Below are 27,389 nucleotides of genomic sequence, written 5' to 3'. Positions count from 1 at the left end.
AAGAGGCAGCGGTAGCCAAACAGGGAAGAAGGATATGTCCCCAGGTGGTGCACACTTCTAAACCATCCCTGGGGGAATCCAGGCACTGAAGTGGGTTCATCTGGGACGAGAGAAGGTTGGGGAGAGAGAAGGTGGGGAATGGAAGGAAGGAAGTTGAAGAAGTACAGATGAGAGGGGATGGGGTGGAGTGAAAGAGGGTGAAAGTCAGAAGAAAGACAGGGTGAGGCAGAAAGATACCCCAACCCAGATACCCTCTGTCCCGAGAACAGGAATTGCTAGCATGGTACTGTGGTATTTGTTAAGTGCTTACTATGTGGCAAGCACTGTTCTAAGTTAATCAGGTCAGACACGGTTCCTGTCCCAAATAATAATAATAATAATAATAATAACGGCATTTATTAAGCACTTACTATGTGAAAAGCACTGTTCTAAGCGCTGGGGAGGTTACAAGGCGATCAGGTTGTCCCACGGTGGGGGGGGCTCACAGTCTTAATCCCCATTTTGCAGATGAGGTAACTGAAGCACAGAGAAGTTAAGTGACTTGCCCAAAGTCACACAGCTGACAAGTGGTGGAGGTGTGATTTGAACCCATGATCTCTGACTCCAAAGCTCGGGCTCTTACCACTGAGCCACGCTGCGTCTAATGGGGCTCACAGTCTAGGTAGGAGGGAGAACAGGAAGTTGAATCCCCATTTTACAGATGAAGAGAATGAGACATTGAGAGGTGACATGCCCAAGAGCACCAAGTTAAGTGACTTGCCCAAGGCAACCCAGTGGGTAGCTGTCAGAGCCAGGAATAGAATCCAGGTCCTTTGACTTCCACGCCCGTGCTCTTTCCATTAGGCTACACTGCTCCTCGCAGTCTAGCATCCCTAGGACGGTCTCCTTCCGATTCATGGCTTTATCCCATTTTCCTACAAAGTTCTGTGGGGTTTAAGTTACAAAGTCGTGTCTCAGTGCAGGCGAAGAGGTGACAGGCTGCAGCCAGCACCCTGTTTTCTCAATCCTGAAATCAGACCGTCCCCAGCATCCAGGCTCAGCCTGGGTAGGGGAGGTCGGGGAGGGACTTGTGTTGGGGCGGGGGGATCGGAGAAGATTGTCGTTTAGCCTGGGGCTTTCTGTCATGGGAGGGGGGTCTGCTGGAGCTCCCCCACGTAAGGCCGTGTGTCCAGCATTCCAATCCTTGGGACGGCCAGCTCCAGTGGCTGGGGCTGATGCCATCTTTGGAAATGGAACGAGTCTCCGCTTTCCCCTAGGGAAAAGGCATTCAAGACTCTTCCCTTCCCAAGCTGCCCCAGCTGCCTCACAACTGTCCATGTGTTCATCTTTCGCACTCCTCCCCATGGGGCTCTTGCCCCCCGGACAGATATACATATAAGCAGAGAGAACCGAGTTCCTCCCACTGCCACTATGGCACAGCCAGGGAAGACTGAGCCCCCTAAATGTGCCAGCTGTCGCAACGAGAAGAAGCTGTAGTGCTACAACCTCTCTCCCCACCCTCACCCCCGGAGCTGATGCCAGGCAGGACTGAGCTCCTGTCTAGAGAGAAGGGAGAAGGAATGGGTGGGGTTTTTATGGTATTTGTTAAGGACTTACTATGCGCCAGGCACTGTACTAAGAACTGGAGTAGATACAAAATAATCAGGCTGGACACTGTCCGTGTCCCACATTGGCTCACAGTCTTGATCCTCATTTTACAGATGAGGTTACTGAGGCACCGAGAAGTCAAGTGACGTGTCCAAGATCACACAGCTAGGATTTGTTGCCTGGGCTGAGCTTGCGGTATCCATTTAAGTTTTGAGATCCTCCCAGAACTGCCCCCGCCACCAATGTTAGAGAAGCAGCGTGGCTGAGTGGAAAGAGCCCGGGGTTTGGAGTCAGAGGTCATGGGTTCAAATCCCGCTCTGCCACTTGTCAGCTGTGTGACTTTGGGTAAGTCACTTAAAACTTCTCTGTGCCTCAGTTACCTCATCTGGAAAATGGGGATTAAGTCTGTGAGCCCCACGTGGGACAACTTGATTACCTTGTATCTACCCCAGCGCTTAGAAGAGTGCTTTGCACATAGTAAGTGCTTAATAAATGCCATTATTATTATTATTATTAGATGTTTTGTCTCCACCTCTGCCTCTCAGCTAGAAGCCCCCAAGGGCCAGATCCATAGGGTCTGGAGTTCTGGTGCCAGGGCCAGCCCAGAGACTATCAGGAGAAGATAAGGTGGAAGGGACCCTCTGGGAACAGAAGAATCAATCAATCAATTAATCAATCAATCAATCGTATTTATTGAGTGCTTACTGTGTGCAGAGCAGTGTACTAAGCGCTTGGGAAGTACAAGTTGGCAACATATAGAGACAGTCCCTACCCAACAGTGGGCTCACAGTCTAAAAGGGCCAGATCCATAGGGTCTGGAGTTCTGGTGCCAGGGCCAGTCCAGAGACTATCAGGAGAGGAGAAGGTGGAAGGGACCCTTTGGGAACAGAAGAATTAAAAATTCCCGGGGACTGAGGGACCCAAGTGGGGAGGCTGGCAGGAAGAGGGCCAGGGCTGGGCCCAGGGCAGAACCAGGGCCTGAGATGGGAGCAGAGCAGAGGCAGAATCGAGAGGGACTAAAGGGAGAGAGAGGCCAAAAAAATGTACTACAGGTTACTGTGTCAGAGGGCAGTGAAAGCAGACTGGCCTGTGGGCTGGGCCAAGTTGGCACGAGTGGGATGCCAGGATTAGGGTGCTGAAGCGGCCCCATGCAGATCTGTAAGGAGCAGAGCCAGCCCATCCCCTTCCAGGACATCTAGGCAGGACCTTCATGCCTTCTGGGTCTCTGGGGCCTGTGTTGTGAGATGGGGGCTGAGTCGGGATGGGTGGGGAGATTCATGAGGCTGAGAACCACCTGAGGCCAGGGTGGTCTGAGCTTCCTGCCACTGAAGGGCAGGGGGAGAGGGAGAGGGACGAGTGAGGGGTGAGGGTGGGGGGCCACCAGAACAGCGAGGAAGCTCTCCTGGGCCCTGCTTTCTTCAAAGAGCCCTTGTTTGTATGGCTTTTGTCACCCCAATTCCCTCCCTTCGGGTGGAGAGGAGGCAGTGGCAGGAGAAGGGAGGGCTGGGAGAGAGGGGGGGCAGCAGGCAGGGCTGCTGGGCTGTGCGGGCTGGAAACGCCATCAGCGTCAGGCCTAGGATCCTGGCAGCCCCTGGGGACTGGGTTACCCGGAGAGAGGAGGAGCCAAGAACCACCCACCACCAGTTTCCCACCTGCAGGGGAAGTTGGGGTGATTGTGGCCCCTGCTGCAGCACCCAACTCTCCTGGAAGAGGAGGAGGAGAGGAATGTGAGGGGACAGGGAGGAGGAGAAGGAGGCTGCTACTTGGCAGTGAAGTTCAGACTAGGGACCCAAGTCCAGAGGCTGTTCCCTGACCTCTGACTCACTAGGGGGTCCTCGGATGAGTCTTGGACTCAGTTTCTCTCCCAACTCCAACAAGGGACATGAGAGGAGGGCTCAAAGCCCCTCGATGTCAGTAGTAATAATAATTATTATTATGGTGTTTATTAAGAAGCAGCATGGCATAGTGGAAAGAACACGGTCCTGGGAGTCAGAGGTTGTGGGTTCTAATCCTGGCTCTGCCACATGTCTTCTGTATGACCTTGGGCAAGTCACTTAACTTCCCTGCGCCTTAGTTACCTCGGCTGTAAAATGAGGATCAAGATTGCAAGCCCAATTAGGGCCATGGACTGTGTCCAACCTGATTACCTTGTATCTATCCCAGTGCTTAGAACAGTCCTTGGCACATAGTAAGTGCTTAACAAATACCACATTTAATATTATCATCATTATTATTATTACTAAGCGCTTACTATGTACCAAGCACTGTTCTAAGCACTGGGATAGATACAAAGTCATCAGGTTGGACACAGTCCCTGTCCCACATGAGGCTCACAGTCTCAATCCCCATTTTACAGATGAGGTAACTGAGGCATAGAGAAGTGAAGTCACTTGCCCAGGTCACAGCACAGGCAAGCCGCAGAGCCTGGATTATCACCTGTGATTCCCAAGCCTCTGTTCATTCGTTCATTCATTCATTCATTCATTCATTCATTCATTCAATCGTATTTATTGAGCACTTACTGTGTGCAGAGCACTGTACTAAGCCTGTGGAAAGTACAAGTCAGCAACACATAGAGACTATCCCTACCCAACAATGGGCTCACAGTCTAGAAAGGGGGAGACAGACAATAAAACAAAACAAGTAGACAGGCATCAATAGCAGGAATATAAATAATGGAAAAAGCCCGGGCTTGGGAGCCAGAGGTCATGGGTTCTAATCAGGGTCTGCCACTTTCATTCAATCGTATTTATTGAGCGCTTACTGTGTGCAGAGCACTGTACTAAGCGCTTGGGGAGTACAAGTCGGCAACATATAGAGACGGTCCCTACCCAACAACGGGCTCACAGTGTAGAAGGGGGAGACAGACAACAAAACAAAACATGTGGACAGGTGTCAAGTCATCAGAACAAATAGAATTAAAGCTAAATGCACATCATTAACAAAATAAATAGAATAGTAAATATGTACAAGTAAAATAGAGTAATAAATCTGTACAAACATATATACAGGTGCTGTGGGGATGGGAAGGAGGTAGGGTTGGGGGGATGGGGAGGAGGAGAGGAAAAAGGGGCTCAGTTGTGTCACCCTAACTTGCTCCCTATGAGAAGCAGCGTGGCTCAGTGGAAAAATAATAATAATAATGATGGTATTTGTTAAGCACTTACTATGTGCAAATCACTGTTCTAAGCGCTGTGGGGGGGGGTTGTACAAGGTAATCAGGTTGTCCCACGGGGGGCTCACAGGGTTCATCCCCATTTTCCAGATGAGGGAACTGAGGCCCAGAGAAGTGAAGTGACTTGCCCAAAGTCACACGGCTGACAACTGGTGAAGCTGGGATTTGAACCCATGACCTCTGACTCCAAAGTCCGTACTCTTTCCACTGAGCCACGCTGAAAGGGCACCTGTCAGCTGTGTGACTTTGGGCAAGTCACTTCACTTCTCCGGGCCTCAGGTCCCTCACCTGTAAAATGGGGATGAGGACTGTGAGCCCCACGTGGGACAACCTGATGACCTTGTATAACCCCCCACCCCCGCCAGCGCTTAGAGCAGTGCTTGGCACAGAGGAAGAGCTTAACAAATACCATTATTATATGTGCGTCTCATTAGAGAAGCAGCGTGGCTCAGTGGAAAAAGAGCACGGGCTTTGGAGTCAGAGGTCATGGGTTCAAATCCCGGCTCCGCCAATTGTCAGCTGTGTGACTTTGGGCGTCACTTAACTTCTCTGTGCCTCAGTTACCTCATCTGTAAAATGGGGATGAAGACTGTGAGCCCCCTGTGGGACAATCTGATCACCTTGTAACCCCCTCAGCGCTTAGAACAGTGCTTTGCACATAGGAAGCGCTTAATAAATACCATTAAAAAAAAAAGTCACTTCTCTGGGCCTCAGTTCCCTCCTCAGTAAAATGGGGATTAAGACTGCGAGCCCCATGGGGGCCAGCCTGATTACTCTGTACTCTCCCCAGCGCTTAGAACAGTGCTTTGCACATAGTAAGCGCTTCACAAATGCCTGTTATTATTATTATGAGTGAAGTGACTAGAATAATAAAGGCACTAGGCTGGGCCCCTATTATTATTAGTGAAGTGACTAGAATAATAAAGGCACTAGGCTGGGCTGCGGCCTCCCAGGGGTGACGCCGGCTGGGTGGTCGCGTCCTGCCGCTTTAAAAAGCCCGGTGAGTGGCGGGCCATGTGATGGCTTGCGGATCGGGAGAGTGGCGAGTGCCCAGCGCGGAGGATGAGCCGCGGTTGTCCATCCCCGGGGCTGGCTGGAGGGCTGCCCTTCCTGCTGGCTCCTCCCGAGATTGAGGAGGAGGCGGAGCCGGGGGCGGGGAGGACCAGGGAGTGCTCAGCTCCCTCACACCCGATAAAGGACCGAGGCTCGCTGGCGGCTGGGCTATTTTCAGGAGCGCGGTGGCATCCCCGGGAACGATAAGGGAGCGGCGGGGTGGAGAGAAGCAGGGCCTGGACTGGTCCTCGCCCCTGGGCCCATCTGCTGGCCTTCCCCGCCCTCCCTTAGGCGGGCTCCGATGCCCCCACCATGCCGCCCTCCATCTCGGCCTTCCAGGCCGCCTACATCGGCATCGAGGGGCTCATCGCCCTCGTGTCAGTGCCCGGGAACATCCTGGTCATCTGGGCGGTGAAGGTGAACCCGGCGCTGCGGGATGCCACCTTCTGCTTCATCGTGTCCCTGGCGGCGGCCGACGTGGCCGTGGGGGCCCTGGTCATCCCGCTGGCCATCCTCATCAACATCGGCCCAAGGACTCACTTCTACACCTGCCTCATGGTGGCCTGCCCCGTCCTCATCCTCACGCAGAGCTCCATCCTCGCCCTCCTTGCCATCGCCGTCGACCGCTACCTCCGGGTCAAGGTCCCGCTCAGGTCAGGGCCCTGGGTGGGCGGCGGGGATGGGGGGTGGCGCTCGGGCGGCTCAGAGGGACTTGGACCAGGGGCTATGGGTGGGCAGGGCAAGGTCGCACATAGAGGGGACTCTGGGCTCCATTAGGGGACAAAAAGTTCCAATATCCAGGTTCTAGGCCCTACTTGGCTGCCACATCCTTCCAGGAGACTTGGCCAATATCCAGGTTGTAGGCCCTAGTTGGCTGCCATGTCCTTCTGGGAGACTTGGCCAATATCCAGGTTGTAGGCCCTAGTTGGCTGCCATGTCCTTCTGGGAGACTTGGGGCAAATGCTGCTTAGAAGCAGCGTGGCCCAGTGGAAAGAGCCCGGGCTTGGAAATCAGAGGTGGTGGGTTCTAATCCCGGCCCCACCACTTGTCCTCTGTGTGACTTTGGGCAAGTCACTTCACTTCTCCGGGCCTCAGCTCCCTCATCTGTAAAATGGGGATGAAGACCGTGAGCCCCACGTGGGACAACCTAATTACCTTGTATCTGCCCCAGCGTTTAGAGCAGTGCTTGGCTCACAGTATTTTTAGAGAAGCAGCATGGCTCAGTGGAAAGAGCCCAGGCTTGGGAGTCAGAGGTCGTGGGTTCTATCCCTGGCTCCGCCACTTTTCTGCTGTGTGACCTTGGGCAAGTCACTTCGCTTCTCCGGGCCTCAGGTCCCTCATCTGTAAAATGGGGATGAAGACCGTGAACCCCACATGGGACAACCTAATTACCTTGTATCTACCCCAGCATTTAGAACAGTGCTTGGCTCATGGTATTTTTAGAGAAGCAGCGTGGCTCAGTGGAAAGAGCACGGGCTTGGGAGTCAGAGGTCATGGATACTAATCCCGGCTCTGCCACTTTACTAATCCCGGCTCCGCCACTTTTTTGCTGTGTGACCTTGGGCAAGTCACTTCACTTCTCCGGGCCTCAGGTCCCTCATCTGTAAAATGGGGATGAAGACTGTGAGCCCCACGTGGGACAACCTGACTACCTTGTATTCCCCCGCAGTGCTCAAAACAGCACTTGGCACATAGCAAACAAACTTAACAAATCCATTAAAAAAAAGTCTGCAGGGTTGAGCTTCCACATCTGAGAAAGTGGTGGTGGGGAGGAATCCCCACCCCTTTTTTTCATCCTCAGCCCCGCTGGCCCATCCTCAGCCCACCCTTGCCCCATCTGCCTGCTGTCAGCCCATCCTTAATCCATCTTCAACCTGCCCTAAGTCCCACCGACCTGTTCTCCGCCCATCCTTGCCCTGCCAATCTACCCTCAGCCCATCCTCAGTCTCTCCTCAGCCTTGCCAGTCCATCCTCAGCCTGCCCTTAGTCCTGTCGGTCCATCTACAGTCCATCCTTGCCTCACCAGTCCATCCTCAGCTGGTCTGCCCTCAGCCTATCCTCAATCCTTCCTCAGATCTGCCAGCCCTCTGTCAGCCCATCCTTGTCTCCGCTGGACTGCCCTCAGCCTATCCTCAGTCCATTCTCAGTCCTACCTGTCCATCCTCAGTCCATCCTTGTCCCTCCAGTCTGTCCTCAGTCCATCCTTGTCCCGCCAGTCTGTCCTCAGTCCATCCTTGCCCCTCCAGTCTGTCATCAGTCCATCCTTGCCTCTCCACTCTGTCCTCAGTCCATCCTTGCCCCTCCAGTCTGTCCTCAGTCCATCCTTGCCCCTCCAGTCTGTCCTCAGTCCATCCTCAGCCCTGACAGTCTGTCCTCAGCCTGCCCTCAGCCGTCCTCAGCCCTGCCATCCCTGCGTCAGGTAGCAGCTCCTCCAGGACCAGAATGAGGCGTGGAGGGGAGGCGAGTAGGGATGGTACTGGTCAAGCCGAGTGCTCCTGGTGCCAGGGCACCTGGCTGGAAGTTGAGAAAGTGAGCATGCATGTGCCAGCTGGGTTATTCCAGGGCTCGGAGCTGGGCAGCTCCTGCTGTTACCTGAGAGGCTGGCATAGTTGGAAGCAAACTCTGGGCTGGGCAGTCTGTCAGCTCTGGGCTCCTAGAACTCTTAGGTAACAGGCCCAGGCTTGGAGGACTCCACGGTTGGGCAGAGCCAGGGGACTGGCAGGATGGACATGGCTCTCCAATTTTTCTGAGCCCGGTTTTCTGCTGGAGGAGAGGTGGTTGGACAGTGGGATGGGTGGGAGTCAAGAGGAGAAGGGTTTATGCAGAGTGAGAAGGGGAACAGGAACTGGGGGAGGTCACAGAGTTGGAGAAGGAAAGCGGGTGTGGGGAAGGAAGGGAGTGAGATGGAGAGAGGAAACAAGTGATTAGGGTGCAGAGCACGGGCACCTAGTCCCAGGGGGGAGAGAGAGAGAGATCTTAGAAGTGGGCATTTAGGACTCAAAAGGAGGGGGTTCCCCCCAAAGGTGATGTTTTTCATTCAGTAGTTGTGACTGTGGGCAGAGCCCTGAATTGAGTACTTAACAGAGAACAATCAAAGGATAAGATGACACTGGCCTTGAGCTCAGGGAGCTCACTATTTGATAAGAGACAGGAAGACATAGAGTCTATGTATAGAGCAGGGGAAGGAGGAAAAACAAAGATACAACTGATAGTACTAGGAGTGTTACAAAAGGGAAATAAATGAATAAATTCGTGAGGTGTGAAAGTGCCAAGGCTGGGAGTTGAGATGATGATGATGATAATGGTAGTATTAGTTAAACACCTACTGTATTCCAGTGACTGAGGTAGATATAAAATAATCCACACAGTGCCTCTCCCGCATGGGGCTCATGTCTAAGTAGGAGGGAGAACAGATAGAGAAGCAGCTGTGGCTTAGTGCAAAGAGCACGGGCTTGGGAGTCAGAGGTCATGGGTTCAAATCCCGTCTCTACTACCTGTCAGCTGTGTGACTTTGGGCAAGTCACTTAACTTCTCTGGGCCTCAGTTACCTCATCTCTAAAATGGGGACTAAGACTGTGAGCCCCACTTGGGACAAGCTGATAACCTTGTATCTACCCCAGTGCTTAGAACAGTGCTTTCCACATAGTAAGCGCTTAACAAATACCATTATTATTATTATTATTATTATAGCAAACCCCCACTTTATAGATGAAGAAGCCGAGGCACAGAGAAGTGAAGTGGCTTCCATAAGGTCACACAGCAGGCCAGTGGTGGAGCTGGGTTTGGGACCCAGGTCATCTGACTCCCACTCCCATGATCTTTCCTACACAGTATGTAAGAGGTGACAGGGGTGGTGGGAATGAATTGGGGAAGACCTCTTGGGGGAGGTAGGCTTTCAGGAAGGTGGGAAAAGCCCAGTCCCATGATCTTTCCTACACAGTATGTAAGAGGTGACAGGGGTGGTGGGAATGAATTGGGAAAGGCCTCTTGGGGGAGGTAGGCTTTCAGGAAGGCGGGAAAAGCTATGATTTGGTGGATTTGAAGAAGTGAGTTTCAGGTGGGAGGTACAGGGGAAGTGATGGGAGAATTTTGTTTTTCACTCTTATCTGCCTTCTTCTGATACAGACTCTCATGTTCTGGGCTTCTGCCCAGCTCCAGCCTCTTGCCTTGGTCTGATGAGGTCATGGGTCCCCCATCAAGGCCACATTCCTGGCCCAGCTGGGAGGGTCTGGAGATCATTCCTGTGCCGGCCACCCGGAGTCTCATCCTGTTGCCGGTGGGAGAACTGGGGGCTTAGGAAGACCCTCCCTGGAGTGTGTCTGCTCTCCTCACCCCTCCTCCCTCCGCTTCCACCTGTGGGAAGCCTCCCGTCTCATCCCGGGCAGCTGCCGCCCTTTGAACCCCGTGGTTAAAATAGTTCTGGGTGTTTGTGGTGTTTTCCCTTAATCTGAATGCTCTGGTTTCTGCTGGAACAGCAGTGAGGGTGGGCTCCACTTAGGCAATTGGGCCCATCCTAGGACTCACTGAACCAAGGTCGTGGGACTGAATGCTGCCAAGTCTGGGAGCACCCAGTCCTGCGGCCAGGAAGGTAGACAGCGTGGCTCAGTGGAAAGAGCCCGGGCTGGGAGTCAGAGGTCATTGGTTCAAATCCCGGCTCTGCAGCTTGTCAGCTGTGTGACTTTGGGCAAGTCACTTTGCTTCTCTGTGCGTCAGTTACCTCATCTGGAAAATGGGGATGAAGACTGGGAGCCCCACGTGCAACAACCCGATTACCTTGTATCCTCCCCAGCGCTTAGAACAGTGCCTTGCACATAGTAAGCGCTTAACAAATGCCATCATCATCAGTGTGGCTGTGCCCATGCACACTTAATAGGTGGCAGTTTTTCTCCTTTAAATTCTTGCCACTCACCCAACAGACTGCCCAATCTCCCGCTCGCCCTGTGACGCTTGCCACCCTCCCTCGCTCCGTCCCACAGGTGACAAGATGTTGCCTCAGCTCACCTGGTGGCTTCTCCTCTGGCCCTGACAGTTCTCGTTTTTTCCTGTGCTGCTTGGTAGAGAGGGAGAGAGTCCTTGGGTGGATTTTTCTTCCCTGAGGGCCCTCATAAAGTGAGTGAGGTGGGGTGAGCTCGGCCCTTGGGGTGGGAGAACTACTTCTCCGGGGTCTTTTCCCCCCACCCCTTCTGCTGATGCCGAAACCACCCTAGTGAGCTTCCGGAGCGGGGCCCCCTTATCAATCGATCAGTTGTATTGATTGAGCGCTTACTGTGTGCAGAGTGCTATACTAAGTAAGCACTGGGAGCATATAACATAAGGGTTATGAGAAGCAGCGTGGCTCAGTGGAAAGAGCACGGGCTTTGGAGTCAGAGGTCATGGGTTCAAATCCCAGCACTGCCAATTGTCAGCTGTGTGACTTTGGGCAAGTCACTTCACTTCTCTGGGCCTCAGTTACCTCATCTGTAAAATGGGGATTAAGACTGTGAGCCCTCTGTGGGGCAACCTGATCACCTTGTAACCTCCCCAGCACTTAGAACAGTGCTTTAGAACAGTCTTCTAGACTGTGAGCCCACTGTTGGGTAGGGACCATCTCTATATGTTGCCAACTTGTACTTCCCAAGTGCTTAGTACAGTGCTCTGCACACAGTAAGCTCTCAATAAATACAATTGAATAAATGAATGCCTTGCACATAGTAAGCGCTTAATAAATGCCATCATTATTATAATTATTATTATTATTACGAGTTGGTAGAGACGTTCCCTGTCCACAACAAGCTTCAGCTTTAGGGTAGCGCAGGGCTGTGGGGGTCATTTTGACACCTCCCCTCCTTGCTCCCAAGTGGCCATATTTTGGGGTGCAGAGAGGGGCAGGGGATCAGGGGAAGGAAAAACTGGAAAGGCAGAAAAAGCAGAAAGAAAGAGAGCAGAAGGAAGCAGAAACAGCGATAGAGGCAGGAGGGAACAGGGAGAGGAGGGCAGGGAGGGCCAGGGGAGCCGGGATGATTGTGGTGGTTTCTGGGGTGGCCTCCCAGAAATAGACAGTGGCTGTGGCAGCCGCCGCCGCTGCTGCTAGGAAGAAAGAGAAGCAGCTCATCTTCCTTCACACCGCCTCTGCCTTCCGGCTCCTGTGGCAGGGCAGCCGCCATCGCGGTTTCCTCCTGCTGGGTTGAGGCTTTCCAGGGGTTGGGATGAAATCCTGAATCTGTGGTGGTCCCTCCTAACGGAGATGCTGACACTGCTCTGAGTTGGGAGTGACCTGGTCCCCGCCCCTCAGAATCCCCTCGGTGCTGCCCCGGGGTCCTGTAAGAGGGAACCTGGGCAGTTCCTACAGTGGTGGCAACTGAGCTGCTTCCTCTTCTCTGAACCACCCCCAGACCCTCTGCCCTCTCTCCATTCCAACCCTATCCACCAACCTACCTACCTATGAGAAGCAGCGTGGCTCAATGGAAAGAGCCCGGGCTTGGGAGTCAGAGGTCATGGGTTCAAATCCCGGCTCCGCCACTTGTCAGCTGTGTGACTTTGGGCAAGTCACTTCACTTCTCTGGGCCTCAGTTACCTCATCTGGAAAATGGGGATGAAGATTGTGAGTCCCGCATGGGACAACCTGATCACCTTGTGTCCTCCCCAGCGCTTAGAACAGTGCTTTGCACTTAGTGAGCACCTAACAAATGCCATCATCATCATCATTATTATTATTACCCTGGCCAGGCCTTTTCTCGCTTCTCCCTCACCCCCAAAAACCTGCCCATCTCTCCCGGACCAGGCCCTCTGTGCCCCGCACAGCCATCACTCCATCCGCTGACCTTTCACTTACCAGCCCTCTTCCCCCTACCACATCCCTTTAACTAAATTCTCCGCCCACCCCCCGATCCACTCACTCATATCCAGGACTAGGACCTCTGCCCTCTCCCTTCACCTCCCCTTGATCAGTTCCTCTGCCTCTCTCCATCCCACCTTCCTGATGAGACCTCTTCCCCTGCTCCCATCCCACCTCACTCACATCCCCTGACCAAGACATCTGACTCCCCCCTTGCCAACTCCACTGTTTCCCTCCAGCCTTTTGACTAGGCCCTCTTCACCAACCCCCTCACCCAATTCCCCGTGACCTGACTCTTTATCCACCTCCCCTCTACCAGATCACTAACCAACCCCTCCCTGCCCCTGACGGGGGCCCTCTGTTCCTGAAGGTGTTGAAGTAGTGTGGCTCCGCGGAAAGAGCCCGGGCTTTGGAGTCAGAGGTCATGGGTTCAAATACCGGCTCTGCCAATTGTCAGCTGTGTGACTTTGGGCAAGTCACTTCATGTCTCTGGGCCTAAATTCCCTCGTCTGTAAAATGGGGATTAAGACTGCATGTCCCCCGTGGGACAACCTGATCACCTTATAACCTCCCCAGCGCTTAGAACAGTGCTTTGCACATAGTAAGCGCTTAATAAATGCCATCATTATTATTATTATAAGTAGCAAGACCCTTATTCATTCATTCATTCAATCGTATTTATTGAGCGCTTACTGCGTGCAGAACACTGTACTAAGCGCTTGGGAAGTACACGTTGGCAATGTATAGAGACGGTCCCTACCCAATGGCGGGCTCACAGTCTAGAAGGGGGAGACAGACAACAAAACAAAACATATTAACAAAATAAAATAAATAGAATTAATATATACAAGTAAAATAAATAGAGTAATAAATATGTACAAACATATATACATATATACAGTTGCTGTGGGGAGGGGAAGGAGGTAAGGTGGGGGATGTGGAGGGGAAGTAGGGGGCTGATCAAGGCTGGAGATGGCTGCATAGAGGTGGTAGTTGAAGCCACGAGAGTGAATGAGTTCTCCAAGGGATGGAGAATAGAGGGGGACCCAGAATTGAACCTTGAATGTTCACATTTAGATGGTGGGAGGCAGAGGAGGAGCCCATGAAGGAGACTAAGAATGAAGGACCAGAGAGATAAGAGGAGAACTAGGAGAGGACAGAGTCAGTGAAGCCTCATCTCTGCCATTGGCCCTCTTGCCATCTCTGCCAATCCCACTATTTTCCAGCTGGCAGGGCTAGGGTCCTTCAGCCCGCTGTTGGGTAGGGACCGTCTCTATATGTTGCCAACTTGTACTTCCTAAGCACTTAGTACAGTGCTCTGCACACAGTAAGCGCTCAGTAAATACGATTGAATGAATGAATGAAGTGTGGAGCCTGGTAGGATGAGAAAATTTGCCGCTCCGCAGCCACTTCCTCCACCCCTGCCAGGACCCCTGTTTTCTCCACATCCTCAGTAGATCCTTGTCAGCTGTGTGACTTTGGGCAAGTCACTTAACTTCTCTATACTTCAGTTCCCTCATCTGTAAAGTAGGGATTAAGACGGTGAGCCCCACATGGGACAACCTGATCACCTTGTAACCTCCCCAGCGCTTAGAACAGTGCTTTGCACATAGTAAGGGCTTAATAAATGCCATCATTATTATTATTTTTATTATTGTCCCTGTGGGGACAACATGACTGTCAACAACAAGGATAACCCATTCCTTATGGTGTTTATTCATTCATTCAGTTGTGTTTATTGAGCGCTTACTGTGTGCAGAGCACTGTACTAAGCGCTTGGAAAGTACAATTTGGCAACAGACAGAGAGTCCCTACGCAACAATGGGCTCACAGTCTAGAATAGGGAGACAGACAACAAAACAAAACAGACAGGCATTGATACCATTAAAAAAGGTAAATATAATTATAGTTATATAGTTATAGATATACAATAAAGTCTAAAGTATACAATAAAGTTTGGATGGAGAGGAAAAGGTGGATTTTAGTGATGTCATGAAGGTGGAACTGATAGGAACTAGTGATAGATTAATAATAATAAGTGATAGAGTAATAATAATAATGATGATGACAGCATTTGTTAAGCGCTTACTATGTGCGAAGCACTGTTCTAACCCTGGGGGGATACAAGGTGATCAGGTTGTCCCACGTGGGGCTCACAGTCTTAATCCCTGTTTTATAGATGAGGTAACCGAGGCTCAGAGAAGTTAAGTAACTTGCCCAAGGTCACACAGCAGACATGTGGTGGAGGCGGGATTAGAACCCATGACCTCTGACTCCCAAACCCATGCTCTTTCCACTGAGCCACGCTGCTTCTCTTCTCTAATAAATATGTACAAATATACACAAGAGCTGTGGGAAGGGGGTAGAACAGAGGGAGGGAGTAGGGACGATGGGGAGGGGAGGAGGAGTTTATCAAGGGTTTCTTAAACCCTGTCATCCAACCCTGTCTCACTAAGGGAGCGGTAAGACCCAGGCTCTATCCCCGACCAGGTTCACAATCTGAGAGGGAGGGAGAACAAGGATTTTGCCCCATTTTACAGATGAGGAAATTGAGGCCAGAGGGGTTAAGTTATTTGTTCAAAGTCACACAGCAGGACAGTGATGGAATTGAGACTTGACTCAAGTCCTCCGTCTCACTAGCCCAGTGCTCTTCCCAGTCTCATTGTCTCCCAAATGCAAATGATGATGATGGCATTTGTTAAGCGCTTACCATGTGCAAAGCACTGTTCTAAGCGCTGGGGGGGATACAAGGGGACCAGATTGTCCCACGGGGGGCTCACAGTCTCCTTCCCCATTTTACAGATGAGGTAACTGAGGCACAAAGAAGTTAAGTGACTTGCCCAAAGTCACACAACTGAAAATTGATAGAGCTGGGATTTGAACCCATGACCAAATGTGACCGTATCTCCAGAACCAACCCACTGCGGGTAAATCAGGCAGAGGAGCTGAAACTGTGGAATAGAAGCAGCTCAGCAATGTGAAATGGGTGGTCAGAAAGGTCCCACTTAGAGTTAGTGCCCAGTTTAGGAAATTCCTCCTTCTCTGGCCTCGGTGCCGGATATCTGCCCCATGACAGAAGATCCTTTTTCTCAATAATAGATGATTATGAAGCATCTGACTAATGCTCCTATTGTTCTGTGTCAAGACCAGATTCTTCTAAGAAGTAAAAATGAATAATAATGCCCATAAATTATATATTATTATTGTCTTGACTTGCTGAACTTGAACCTACACGTTAGACTGAAGCTCCTCTATTAGCCCCACGCCCCGGTTTACCTTCTCTGAGTGCGTTCTGCCGTGCAGAGCAGCGATGCTAATAGATTGCACTGTTTTATTAATGAAGCTTGCCAAACAGTAGAGTTACTGGTCTGTACTTATTATTTTATTTCTCAGATGAATCTGACCATTGCCCATGATAAAATAAGGGGATTAGCCAGGTTTTGTTTAAATTACAGTCATCTATCGTGAAATGGGGAAAAAAAAATCTCCCGGCTGTGGGACAGTGATCCAGCTGGTAATTATTATCACAGACATATTTGCCTTTCTTAATCAGCACGCAACTTTGTGGGTGAGGGTTCGTTCTTCTTTTCTCTTGCACGGTCCCTGACTTTGGCTCGTGTCCCTGTTTATTGGTTCCTGTTGCCTCTCTGTCCCCTTATCCCAAGTGAAAAAGAAGATGAAAGTCAAATTCACCCCTTTGGCCCTTCTGCGTAACTGCAGTGAAAGGTTTGTGTGGGAGGAGAGTGAGGAATTGACTAAATGACGTGGTCTAGTGGAAAGAGCATGGGCTTGGCAGTCAGAGGACCTGGGTTCTAATTTCGGCTCTTCCACTGATCTGCTCTGTCACCTGAGGCAAGTCACTTAACTTCTCTGTGTCTCTGTTTCCTCTTTGGTAAAATGGTGATTTGATACCTGGTCTCTCTCCCACTTAGATAGTGAGCCCCATGTGGGACAGGGACTGTGTCCAATCTGATTAATTTGTATTTACCCCAGCACTTAGAACAGTGCCTGATGCATAATAAGGCATTACAGATAAGCATCTTAGCTTAGTGGAAAAAGCCCAGGCTTGGGAGTCAGAGGTCATGGGTTCTAATCCCAGCTCCACCACTTATCAGCTGTGTGACTTTGGGCAAGTCACTTAACTTCTCTGTGCCTCAGTTATCTCATCTGTAAGAAGGGGATTAAGACTGTGAGCTCCATATAGGACAACCTGATTACCTTGTATCTACCTCAATGCTTAGAACAGTACTTGGCACATAATAATCACTTAACAAATACTATCATCATCATCATCATCATATTTTTAAAAAAGAAAGAAGGGTGGATTCCCAACTTAGACTGTGAACTCCACAAGGGACCGATTATCTTGTATCTACCCCAGGGCTTGGCACATAGTAAACATTTAAATACTATTATTTTTATTATTATTATCATCTCCACCCACACCTGTCCCCAGAGCCAGTCTGGCCCTGAGACATCCGCTTGGGGAGTGGAGAATGGGTGGACATGAGCAGTGCTGAGTCTCTGGATGCTACTCAAACCCCCACTGAGGCCTGCCCTCTGGATCGTTTTGGGTCATTTTGGGATTGAAACTGCACAAACGCTTTGTGCTCGCAACCAGTTTGGTTTTCCCCATTCAAATCTCCCTCCCTGTCTCCCCACTGTCCTCCCCACAGCCTCTGACTGCTCTGGAGGAAGGAGATGACATCTGGATTAGAGACTCCCACTTGCCCAGCTATTGGGGGTGTGAATGGGTTTGGGGGAGGTCAAAGAGCATGGGGAAGGAGTGTGGTATGACTTCTCCTGGAATGTTGGCATCCGGGCTTGGTCCGGCCTGGGTCCCAATCCCAACCATCCTTCCCTGGGACGGGGCGGGGGAGAACCCAACTTGTCCAGGACCATGTGACTGGATGGGGCCATGAGTAGGCCCGGGGCATGGGAACACCTCAGCTGAGGGACATTTGAATTTTTCTGGCTTGTGGCTGGGGGCGGGGAGGGCCCCTGAGGTCTCTGGCTTCCATCCAGTCTCCTGTTCCAGGTGACTCTGACCTGTCACCAAGATGTCTCCTTCCCAAGTCCCTGTGAGGTATGAAGCACTCCTGGACTTGGGAAGGGCCGAGCCCTGCCCTCTAGAAGCTGATGCCCCAAACTGTTCAGTCCCTGGTCTGGAAAGGAACAGTAGTGCAGGAACACAAGGCGGAGGCCCCTACATCTCATTTCCTGGACATGGGCTGAACAGTAGTGCTGTGATCCTTTTTATTTATTTATTTATTTATTTATTTTACTTCTACATATCTATTCTATTTATTTTATTTTGTTAGTATGTTTGGTTTTGTTCTCTGTCTCCCCCTTTTAGACTGTGAGCCCACTGTTGGGTAGGGACTGTCTCTATATGTTGCCAACTTGTACTTCCCAAGCGCTTAGTACAGTGCTCTGCACACAGTAAGTGCTCAATAAATGCGATTGATTGATTGATTGATCCTGCTACAACCCACACACTAGCTCTTGCCTCTGCTATCATCGTCATTTTATTGTCTCTTATTTTGCATATCACCAGGTGTTTTCAGAACGTGCATGCCCCTGGCTCCTTTCCCATAGAGCCGTTCCTCAGGCCCCCCTCCCAGACTGGGGCTCTCTCTTCGCTTCTGTGAGACCCATTTTAGAGGGTATGGAGAAGGGTGGCTGATCTGGCGCTAAGCTTTTATCCTCACAAAATAGTGTGCCTCTACTTGGGCTACTGTGATCCACTCCAGCCTCCTGGGATGGGCCTGCCAGCCTCGTCCTTTCCTTCCCATGGTGGCCTTGGCTGAGGCCTCCCCAGTCCAGTCAGCCCAGTCATCCCCACTGGCTGCACTCATCCGGCACTGGGTGCTCAGAGTGGGCAGAGCCCTGGCCTTGGCAATGTCTGAGGGAGAGGAAGAGGAGGAGAGGGAGAGGAGAAAGTGTGGGAACCCAAGAAGACCAGCTGGATTGGGGCAGAAGGGTTGGGCAGGGGTCAAGGTAAGGCAAGACCAATCAATCAATCAATCATATTTATTGAGCACTTACTGTGTACAGAGCACTGTACTAAGCGCTTGGGAAGTACAAGTTGGCAACATATAGAGACAGTCCCTACCCAGCAGTGGGCTCATAATCTAGAAGGGGGAGACAGAGAACAAAACCAAACATATTAACAAAATAAAATAAATAGAACAGATATGTACAAGTAAAATAAATAAATAGAGTAATAAATATGTACAAACATATGTACATATATACAGGTGCTGTGGGGAAGGGAGGGAGGTAAGACGGGGGGTTTGGGGCGGGGAGAGGAAGGAGGGGGCTCAGTCTGGGAAGGCCTGCTGGAGGAGGTGAGCTCTCAGGGCCTTGGTTGGCCAGATTAATGTGCTTGTTAGACACTTTCCCTTCTCACAGTGAGCTTATAGTCTAGAGGGGGAGTCAGACATTAATATAAATAAATTGCAGATATGTAACATACATGCTGCGGGACTGAGAGGCTGGATGAATAAAGGGAGATGACACATTTATGTGATGTGCATCTAGCTTTATCTCTGTTTATTCTGATGACACCTGTCCACATGTTTTGTTTTGTTGTCTGTCTCCCCCTTCTAGACTGTGAGCCCGTCGTTGGGTAAGGACCGTCTCTCTATGTTGCCGACTTGTACTTCCCAAGCGCTTAGGACAGTGCTCTGCACACAGTAAGCGCTCAATAAATACGATTCAATGAATGAATGAATGAAAGTAGGTGACACAGAAGGGAGTGCCAGAAGAGGAAAGTGGTGGGCTTAGTCAGGGAAGGCTTGGAGGAGAGTTGCCTCCAATAAGCTTTTGAAGCCAGGGAGAGTAATTTTTTGTCTGATTTGAGGAAGGAGGGGGTTCCAGGCCAGAGGCAGGATGTGTGTGAGGGGTTGGCGGCGAGACAGGTGAGACTGAGTTACAGTGAGAAGGCTGGCAGTAGAGGAGTGAAGTGTGCGGGGTTGTAGTAGGAGAGTAGTGAGGTGAGTTGGATTGGGCAAGGTAATTGAGTATTTTAAAGCCAATGGTGAGGAGTTTTTCCTTGATGTAGAGGTGGATGGGCAACCACTGGATTTTCTTGAGGAGTGGGGAAACGTGTCCTGAATGTTTCTGTAGAAAAATGATCCGGGCAGCAGAATGAAGCATGGACTAAAGTGGGGAGAGACAGGAGGCTGGGAGGTCAGCAAGGAGGATGATACAGTAATAATAATGTTGGTATTTGTTAAGCACTTATTATGTGCCAAGCACTGTTCTAAGCGCTGGGGTAGATACAAGGTAATCAGGTTGTCCCACGTGGGGCTCACAGTCTTCATCCACATTTTGCAGTTGAGGAAACTGAGGCCCAGAGAAGTTAAGTGACTTGCCCAAGGTCCTACAGCTGACAAGTGGTGGAGCCAGGATTAGAACCCACGTCCTCTGGCTCCCCAGCCCGTGCTCTTTCCACTGAGCCACGCTGCTTCTCTATTCAAGGCGGGATAGGATAAATGATTAGATTAACATGGTAGCAGTTTGGATGGAGAGGAGAAGGTGGATTTTAGTGATGTCATGAAGGTGGAACCGATAGGATCTAGTGATAGATTGAATTTGTGGGTTGAATGAGAAAGAGAAGTCAAGGATAATGCCAGGGTTATGGGCTTGTGAGACAGGAAGGATGATGATGCCATCTACAGTGATGGGGAAGTGAGTGGGAAGACAGGATGTGGGTGGGAAGATAAGGAGTTCTCTTTTGGACATGGTACGCTTGAGGTGATGGGAGAACATGCATGTAGAGGTGTCTTCAAGGCAGGAGGAAATGCGAGACTGCAGAGAGGGAGAGGGATCAGGGCTGGAGATGTAGATTTGGGTATCATCCACATGGAAGTGGTAGTTGAAGCCATGGGAGTAAATGAGTTGCCCAAAGGAGTGGGTGTAGATGGAGAATAGAAGGGGACCCAGAACTGAACTCTGAGGGACCTCCACAGTTAGGAGGTGGGAGGCAGAGGAGGAGCCCGTGAAAGAGACTGAGAATGAACAGGCAGAGAGATAAGAGGAGAACCAGCAGAGGACAGTGTCAGTGAAGCAGAGGTTGGATAATGTTACCAGGAGAAGGGGGTGGTTGACAGTGTTAATGGCAGCTGAGTGATTGAGGAAGATTAGGATGGCATAGAGGGCACTGGATTTGGCAAGAAGGAGATCATTGGTGATCTATGAGAGGATGGCTTTTGTGGAGTGAAGAGGATGGAATCCAGATTGGAGAGGGTCAAGGAGAGAATTGGAGGTGAGGAATTTGAGACAGGGATGTAGATAACTCACTCAAGGAGTTTGGAGAGGAATGGTAGGAAGGAGATGGGGCGATAACTGGAGGGAGCCATGGCGTCAAAGGGAGGCGGTTTAGTTTAGGGGAGACATGGGCATGTTTGTAAGCAGTGGGGAAGAAGACATTGGAGAGTGAACAGTTAAAGATGGCTCTTAGGAAGGGAAGAAGGGAGGGGACAAGTGTTTCGATAAGTTATGAAGGAATGGGGTCGGATATGCAGGTGGAGGGGGTAGATTTTGGGGAAGGCAGCATGGCTCAGTGGAAAGAGCACGGGCTTGGGAGTCAGAGGTCATGGGTTCAAATCCTGGCTCTGCCAATTGTCAGCTGTGTGACTTTGGGCAACTCACTTAACTTCTCTGTTCCTCAGTTATCTCATCTGTAAAATGGGGATTAAGACTGTGAGCCCCACGTAGGACAACCTGATCACCTTGTATCCTCCCCAGTGCTTAGAACAGTGATTTGCACATAGTAAGTGCTTAACAAATGCCATTATTATTATTATTATTATCTCCTCTAGAGATCCTGCTGGAAAAGATGGGAGACTTGAAGAAGGGGCAGGAGGGAGGAGGATTGGGAAGGGGCAGGGGAGATTTTAGGTAGATGATGCCTGAAGGTGTCAATTTTCTAATAAAGTAGGTGGCCAGATTATAGAGGGCAAGGGATGGGGAAAGTGGGGTGATAGGGGATTTGAGGAGGGAATTAAATGACTGATACAACTGGAAAGGTCAATGGGGATGGGAACCTTATTGACGTAAGGGTGAAGAAACCATTTTGTAGGGTAGAGGAGATGGCAGAGTTAAAGCACGCAATGATAATAATAATAATAATAATAATTTTGGTATTTGTTAAGCGCTTACTATGTGCAGGGCACTGTTATAAGCGCTGGGCATTGTTCTAAGTGCTGGAACTTGAAGCAGACGAAGTCAGCCTGATAGCTAGATTTCTGCCAGCAGCACTCTGCAGCTCATGCGCAAGAGCCAAGGAAGTGGACTGTGGGGATGATCTAAGGCTGTGGGTTAGTGGTACGAGATCAACGAAGGGATAGAGGACAGAGTGAGTTGAGTTCAGTAGAGAGGGTAGTGTTGAGAGCATCAATTTGGTCATTGAGGGAAGATGCTTAATACTGTTACTACAACCAAAGGTTAGTCAGGGGTTCAGCCCCTGACATTTCCCAGGGCCTCGATTCTGGGTTCTCCCACCCTATTGCTTCTCTTACCCCTAAGGGAGAAACGTATGAGAGTGGACAAAGTCGAGTCTCCTCTGTCCACCTCTGGAAGGAGATAAGGCAATTAAGAGGGGCTCTGGGGGCTTCTGGGTCTAGGTCTGGCCTCTCCAGAGACTTTGGTTTCCTAGTTTGCTTTCTTATGTGTTGTTGGACAGAGCAAAGTTCGAACCTCAAATTAAACTGTGGCTGGAAACAAAGATCTTTACACGAATCTGGTCTTCAAGCAGGTTATAATGAAGTGTGTGATGACCCACTTCTTTCTGACTGAAGTGAGGACAGTTGGAGGGATCTGAGCCCAAAATGGAGAAAAGTTGTGAAATCTCCTTTTCTGATAATGTCTAAGAGGAGGGCAGATACTTGTTGCCCTAGGTTTTTTTTTTTTTACTATGCACCAGGCACTGTACTATTTGCTGTGGTAGATACATGCTAATCAGGTTGGACACTGTCCCACATGGGGCTCACCGTTGCTTAGTACAGTGCCTGGCACATAGTGTTTAACAAATACCACAATTATTATTATAATTATTAATAATAATAATCACCATTTTACTGATGAGATAACTGAGGCACAGAGAAGTGAAGTGACTTACTCATGGTCACACAGCAGAGAAGTGGTGAAGTGGAATTAGAACCCAGATCCTCTGATTCCCAAGCCCATGCTCTTTCCCCTAGACCATGCTGCTTCTCCACTGGTTCAGAGACAATGCAAGCTGGGGGCAGGGGGATGGATGAAATGATTTCTGGAGGGTTCAGCCCAAGTGTATTGCTCCTAGCTGCTCCATCAGAGTGGTGGATCCCCAGTTCCGGGCTTGCCCGACTGCCACAGCCCTGACTTGTAGACTTGTCCCTGAGCAGGTTAGATGTTCTCTGCTCCCTCTCCCTGCCAATCCCCAAGGCTCTCCCCTGAGGCCAGGGTAGCTTGGGTCATTCCTCAGCTTGTGGGAAGACTCATGTAGATGGGAAGACTTGTCTTCCTCTCTAACAAGCTATTACCTGGGGTGGGCAGGCAGTTGGATATTCTTTGAGGAATTAGAGACTCATCTGAGAGAAGAAACAGCTTGCTGCCAGTCCGCTCCCCTCTGGTCACGACGTCGTGAGGGCCAACAAGGCAGAGGCGGCCTCCGGAAAGCTGAGGACGGAGCCTGGAGCAGTGGCCGGTGCCCTGGGACTAAGTGGGAGGTGATTACAAAGCCTGGGGACTGAGTGCTGTGCTAGAGCGACTGAGATCGGGGCCCAGGGTAGGGAGGGCGGAGAGATTTGGAGAAGGGAAGCCAGGCCACCTGGTTACTCCCGACGTGAGTGGCATGGCACGAGCGGGTAAATGGATGGATGGGCAGATGCCTTGACCCAAAAGATTGGCCCCGGGCTTTGTTGCTTCCCTGTGATGTCTCCTCCAAGCACAGCCTGCCACGGGTTGTGGAGAGGGTTGGGTGAAGTTCCCCAGGATCGTCCCTGGCAGGATGCCCTGCAATCACTCTCCCATTTTCAGGACTTGGACAAAATTCCTTCCAGCTGTAGGACAATTTCTAAAAGGGCCTTTTTACTTTCACTCCTGATAACGTGCAAGACATCCATTGTCAAAATGCACAAACATTCCCCCTGCCTCTGCTCCTCTCCCCATAATGTCCCCAACCCCTGCTTCTCTCTCCCAGTGGTCCCAGCCCCTGCTCTTCTCTCCAGTGCTCCCAGCCCTTGCTCTTTTTCCCAGTGTTCTTAGCCTCTGCTCTTTTTTCCAGTGCTTCCAGTCCCTGTTCTTCTTCCTCAGTGCTCCCAGCTCCTCTCCCAGTGCTCCCAGACCCCATTCCTCTCCCATAATTCCCCCAACACCTGCTCCTTTCCCCCAGTGTACTCGTTCCTTGCTCCTCTCTTCCAGAGCTCCCAGCCTCTGCTCCCCTCTTTACAGTGCTCCCAGCCCCTGTTCTTATGTCCCTAGCCTCTGCCTTTCTTCCTAGTGTTCCCAGCCCCTTCTCCTCTCCCCACAGTGCTCTCAGCCTGTGCTCCTTCCCCTTCCTGCTCCCCAGCCCCAGCTGTGCTAGCTTGGTCTTGCCCAACCTGGAGAAGCTGTGGGTTGGAGTCCCCGCCTTGGTGACCTCACATTCATTCAGTCGTATTTATTGAGCGCTTACTGTGTGCAGAGCACTGTACTAAGTGCTTGGGAAGTACAAGTTGGCAACATAGAGAGACGGTCCCTACCCAACAGCGGGCTCACAGTCTAGATCTAATCTAGATTGCAGATCCATCAGAATCAAGGGGCCTCTCTATCGGGAATATCCTTACCTTCCCAGGACCCCTTCCCTGAGAAAAACTGTCCAAAACAGCCTTCCTGCTTTACCGAGGCACCCTAGGGTCTGGGCTGTGCTTCTTCATCTGCATCTTCTCTGCATCTTCTCCGTCCCTCAGCCTCACGCAGACCAGGCTGCAGTCTAGATTAGACATGGCTGCAGCCTTGTCCTCAGCTCCCTAGGGAGGGGATATTCTCCCTCCAGGCTGGTCTGGGGTAGGGGAGGTGTTCTTGAGAGAGAGTGAGTTCAACTTCCCTATCCCAGCCACCTCTGCCACTTGCCACTTTTGACCGGAGCCTTTGGGGTAAGAGCCTGAGGCTGGGAACACCCCCGCCCAGCTTCCTGGATCTTCTTCTGCCTTTCTCTGCTGGCTTCATTCCATGCAGTTCAAGCCTCAGAATTAATGATTAATTCTTGGCCGGGAGTCATTTAACAGATCTGGGAAGCTGGAGTGACTGGAAGTCAGATTCCTGGAGGCCAAGAGGTGCCGGGGGGAGGGGTCCTGGCTAGAAATTCTGAATTCCAGATCCTCAAATCACTCCGGGTGGAGGGTGGAGTGCCTGGACTCTGGCGGAGGGGCTGTCCTCCCCTTCAAGCTTGGCCTTCTAGCTCCTGGGTGAGAGAGGAGGAGGGGTCCCCTGGGCTTAAGTTACCAATTCTCTCCTCCCACCTCCAGGAATCCCCCTGCTTTCCTGAAGAAGGGGAGGGTTGGCATCTCCAGAGCTCAAGACCTGAGCTCCCCATCCTCATCCTCCTGGATCACACTTATGAGGCTTTCTTGGGGTCATCTTCTCCATCCCTCAGCCTTACACAGCCCAGGCCCATCAGGGGCTCTTGTCTCCATAAAACTCTTCATAACGCCCCTGTGCCAAGCATGGGGCACTCCCCAGTGTCAAGGAGAGAGCGTCCCAGCCTTTCCTCCCCTTTCCCTACTTCATCAAGTGGACAGTGGCCATGTTTATCTGGGTTCCTGTGCTCTGCTCTCTGTCCCTGTCCAAATCTCTCTTTCCCCACTGCCATGTCCCAAGCAGAGCCCAGACCCTAGGGTGACTTGGTAAAGCAGGAAGGCTGTTTTGGACAGTTTTTCTCAGGGAAGGGGTCCTGGGAAGGTACGGCTATTCCCGATAGAGAGGCTCCTTGATTCTATGGATCTGCAAATGCAGTAAACAAGGCTATACTTGGGTAATAATATTAATAATGATGATGATGATGCCATTTGTTAAGTACTTACTATGCGCCATGCAATGTTCCAAGCACTGGGATAGATACAAGGTAATCAGGTTGTCCCACGTGGGGCTCACAGTCTTAATATCCATTTTCCAGATGAGGTAACTGAGGCACAGAGAAGTTAAGTGAGTTGCCCAAAGTCACACAGTTGACAAGTGGTGGAGCCGGGATTTGAACCCACAACCTCTGACTCCCAAGCCCGTGCTCTTTCTGCTAAGCCACACTGCTTCTCGGCAACGTGGTCTAAGGGCAAGGGCATTGGGCTGGGAGTCAGAGGACCTGGGTTCTAATTCAGCTCTACCACTCGTCTGCTGTGTGACCATAGGCAAGAAACTTAACTTCTCTGTGCCACAATTTCCTTAGTGTAAAATGGGGATTTAATACTTTTCCTCCCTCCTACATAGACTGTGAGCCCCATGTGGGACAGGGATGTGTCTAAGCCAGCACTTAGAACAGTACTTGATACGTCGGAAGTGCTTAGCAAATGCTATAATTATTATTAAATATTATTATTATCCACTTAAAGTGAACAGGCATCATCAACACCTTCCTGGGCAGTAACAAGTTTGAACTCAGTTGGGATGAGCCTTCATGGCCTGGTGGATATATGTTTGTACAGATTTATTCCTCTATTTATTTTACTTGTACATATTTACTATTCTATTTATTTTGTTAATGATGTGCATTTAGCTTTAATTCTATTCGTGGTTCTGACGACTTGACACCTGCTTTGTTTTGTCGTCTGTCTCCCCCTTCTAGACTGTGAGCCCACTGTTGGGTAGGGACCGTATCTATATGTTGCCAACTTGTACTTCCCAAGCGCTTAGTACAGTGCTCTGCACACAGTAAGCGCTTAATAAATATGATTGAATGAATGAATGAATGTGCATTTAGCTTTAATTCTATTTGTTCTGACGACTTAACACCTGTCCACATGTTTTATCTTGTCATCTGTCTCCCCCTTCTAGACTGTGAGCCCGTTGTTGGGTAGGGACCGTCTCTATATGTTGCCAACTTGTACTTTCCAAGTGCTTAGTACAGTGCTCTGCACACAGTAAGCGCTCAATAAATACGACTGAATGAATGAATGGTGAAAAGAGCCCAGAGCTAGGAGTCAGGAAACCTGAGTTCTAATCCTGGCTCCACCACATGTCTCCCGTGCAGCCTTGGGAAAATCACTTAATTTTCGTATCTGTATAATGGGGATTAACTACCTGTTAATAATAATGGTATTTATTAAGCGCTTACTATGTGCATCCCCCTTAGACTGAGCCCTTGTGAGACATTGACTGTGTCTGATCTGATCATATTGTGTCTAATCCAGAGCCTTTCATGGTGTTTGGCACATAACCATTACTGTTAACTAGGCTGTTAGGTTCCAAGTTAGAGATAGGACATGTCCCCTGCCCTCAGGGAGCTTCCACCCCAATAGGAGAATCAGTCAATCAATCAATCAATCATATTTATTGAGTGCTTACTGTGTGCAGAGCACTGTACTAAGCGCTTGGGAAGTACAAGTTGGCAACATATAGAGACAGTTCCTACCCAACAGTGGGCTCACAGTCTAAAAGAAAAAGGACAGACCCAGAAAAGTCCACATCAAGAGGCCCATATAGATTCAGGAATGGTAGTAAAGAGTTATGGGAAAATAGTGAGATGGAAAGTGGGTAGAACTTAATCAGAGAAGACTTCCTGGGAGAGGTAACTTGGTGTTG

The 27,389-nt window shown here is 50.4% G+C and overlaps 1 protein-coding gene across 1 annotated transcript in view; it reads left to right on the top strand.

The window, feature by feature from the left end:
* The first annotated feature begins 5,889 nt into the window (after nucleotides 1–5,889).
* ADORA1 (adenosine A1 receptor) overlaps nucleotides 5,890–27,389 on the top strand; it is a 47,168-nt gene continuing 25,668 nt past the window's right edge. The window contains exon 1 of the mRNA XM_038749124.1: nucleotides 5,890–6,468. Coding sequence (XP_038605052.1) covers nucleotides 6,128–6,468 — 341 coding nt within the window. The 5' untranslated portion in view covers nucleotides 5,890–6,127. The remainder of the gene's footprint in view (nucleotides 6,469–27,389) is intronic.

This window comes from Tachyglossus aculeatus, chromosome 7, assembly GCF_015852505.1.
Source record: "Tachyglossus aculeatus isolate mTacAcu1 chromosome 7, mTacAcu1.pri, whole genome shotgun sequence".
In the NCBI taxonomy this organism is placed as follows: domain Eukaryota; kingdom Metazoa; phylum Chordata; class Mammalia; order Monotremata; family Tachyglossidae; genus Tachyglossus; species Tachyglossus aculeatus.
Note: the sequence above shows the minus strand (reverse complement) of the source record. Positions and strands in the feature narration are given on the sequence as shown.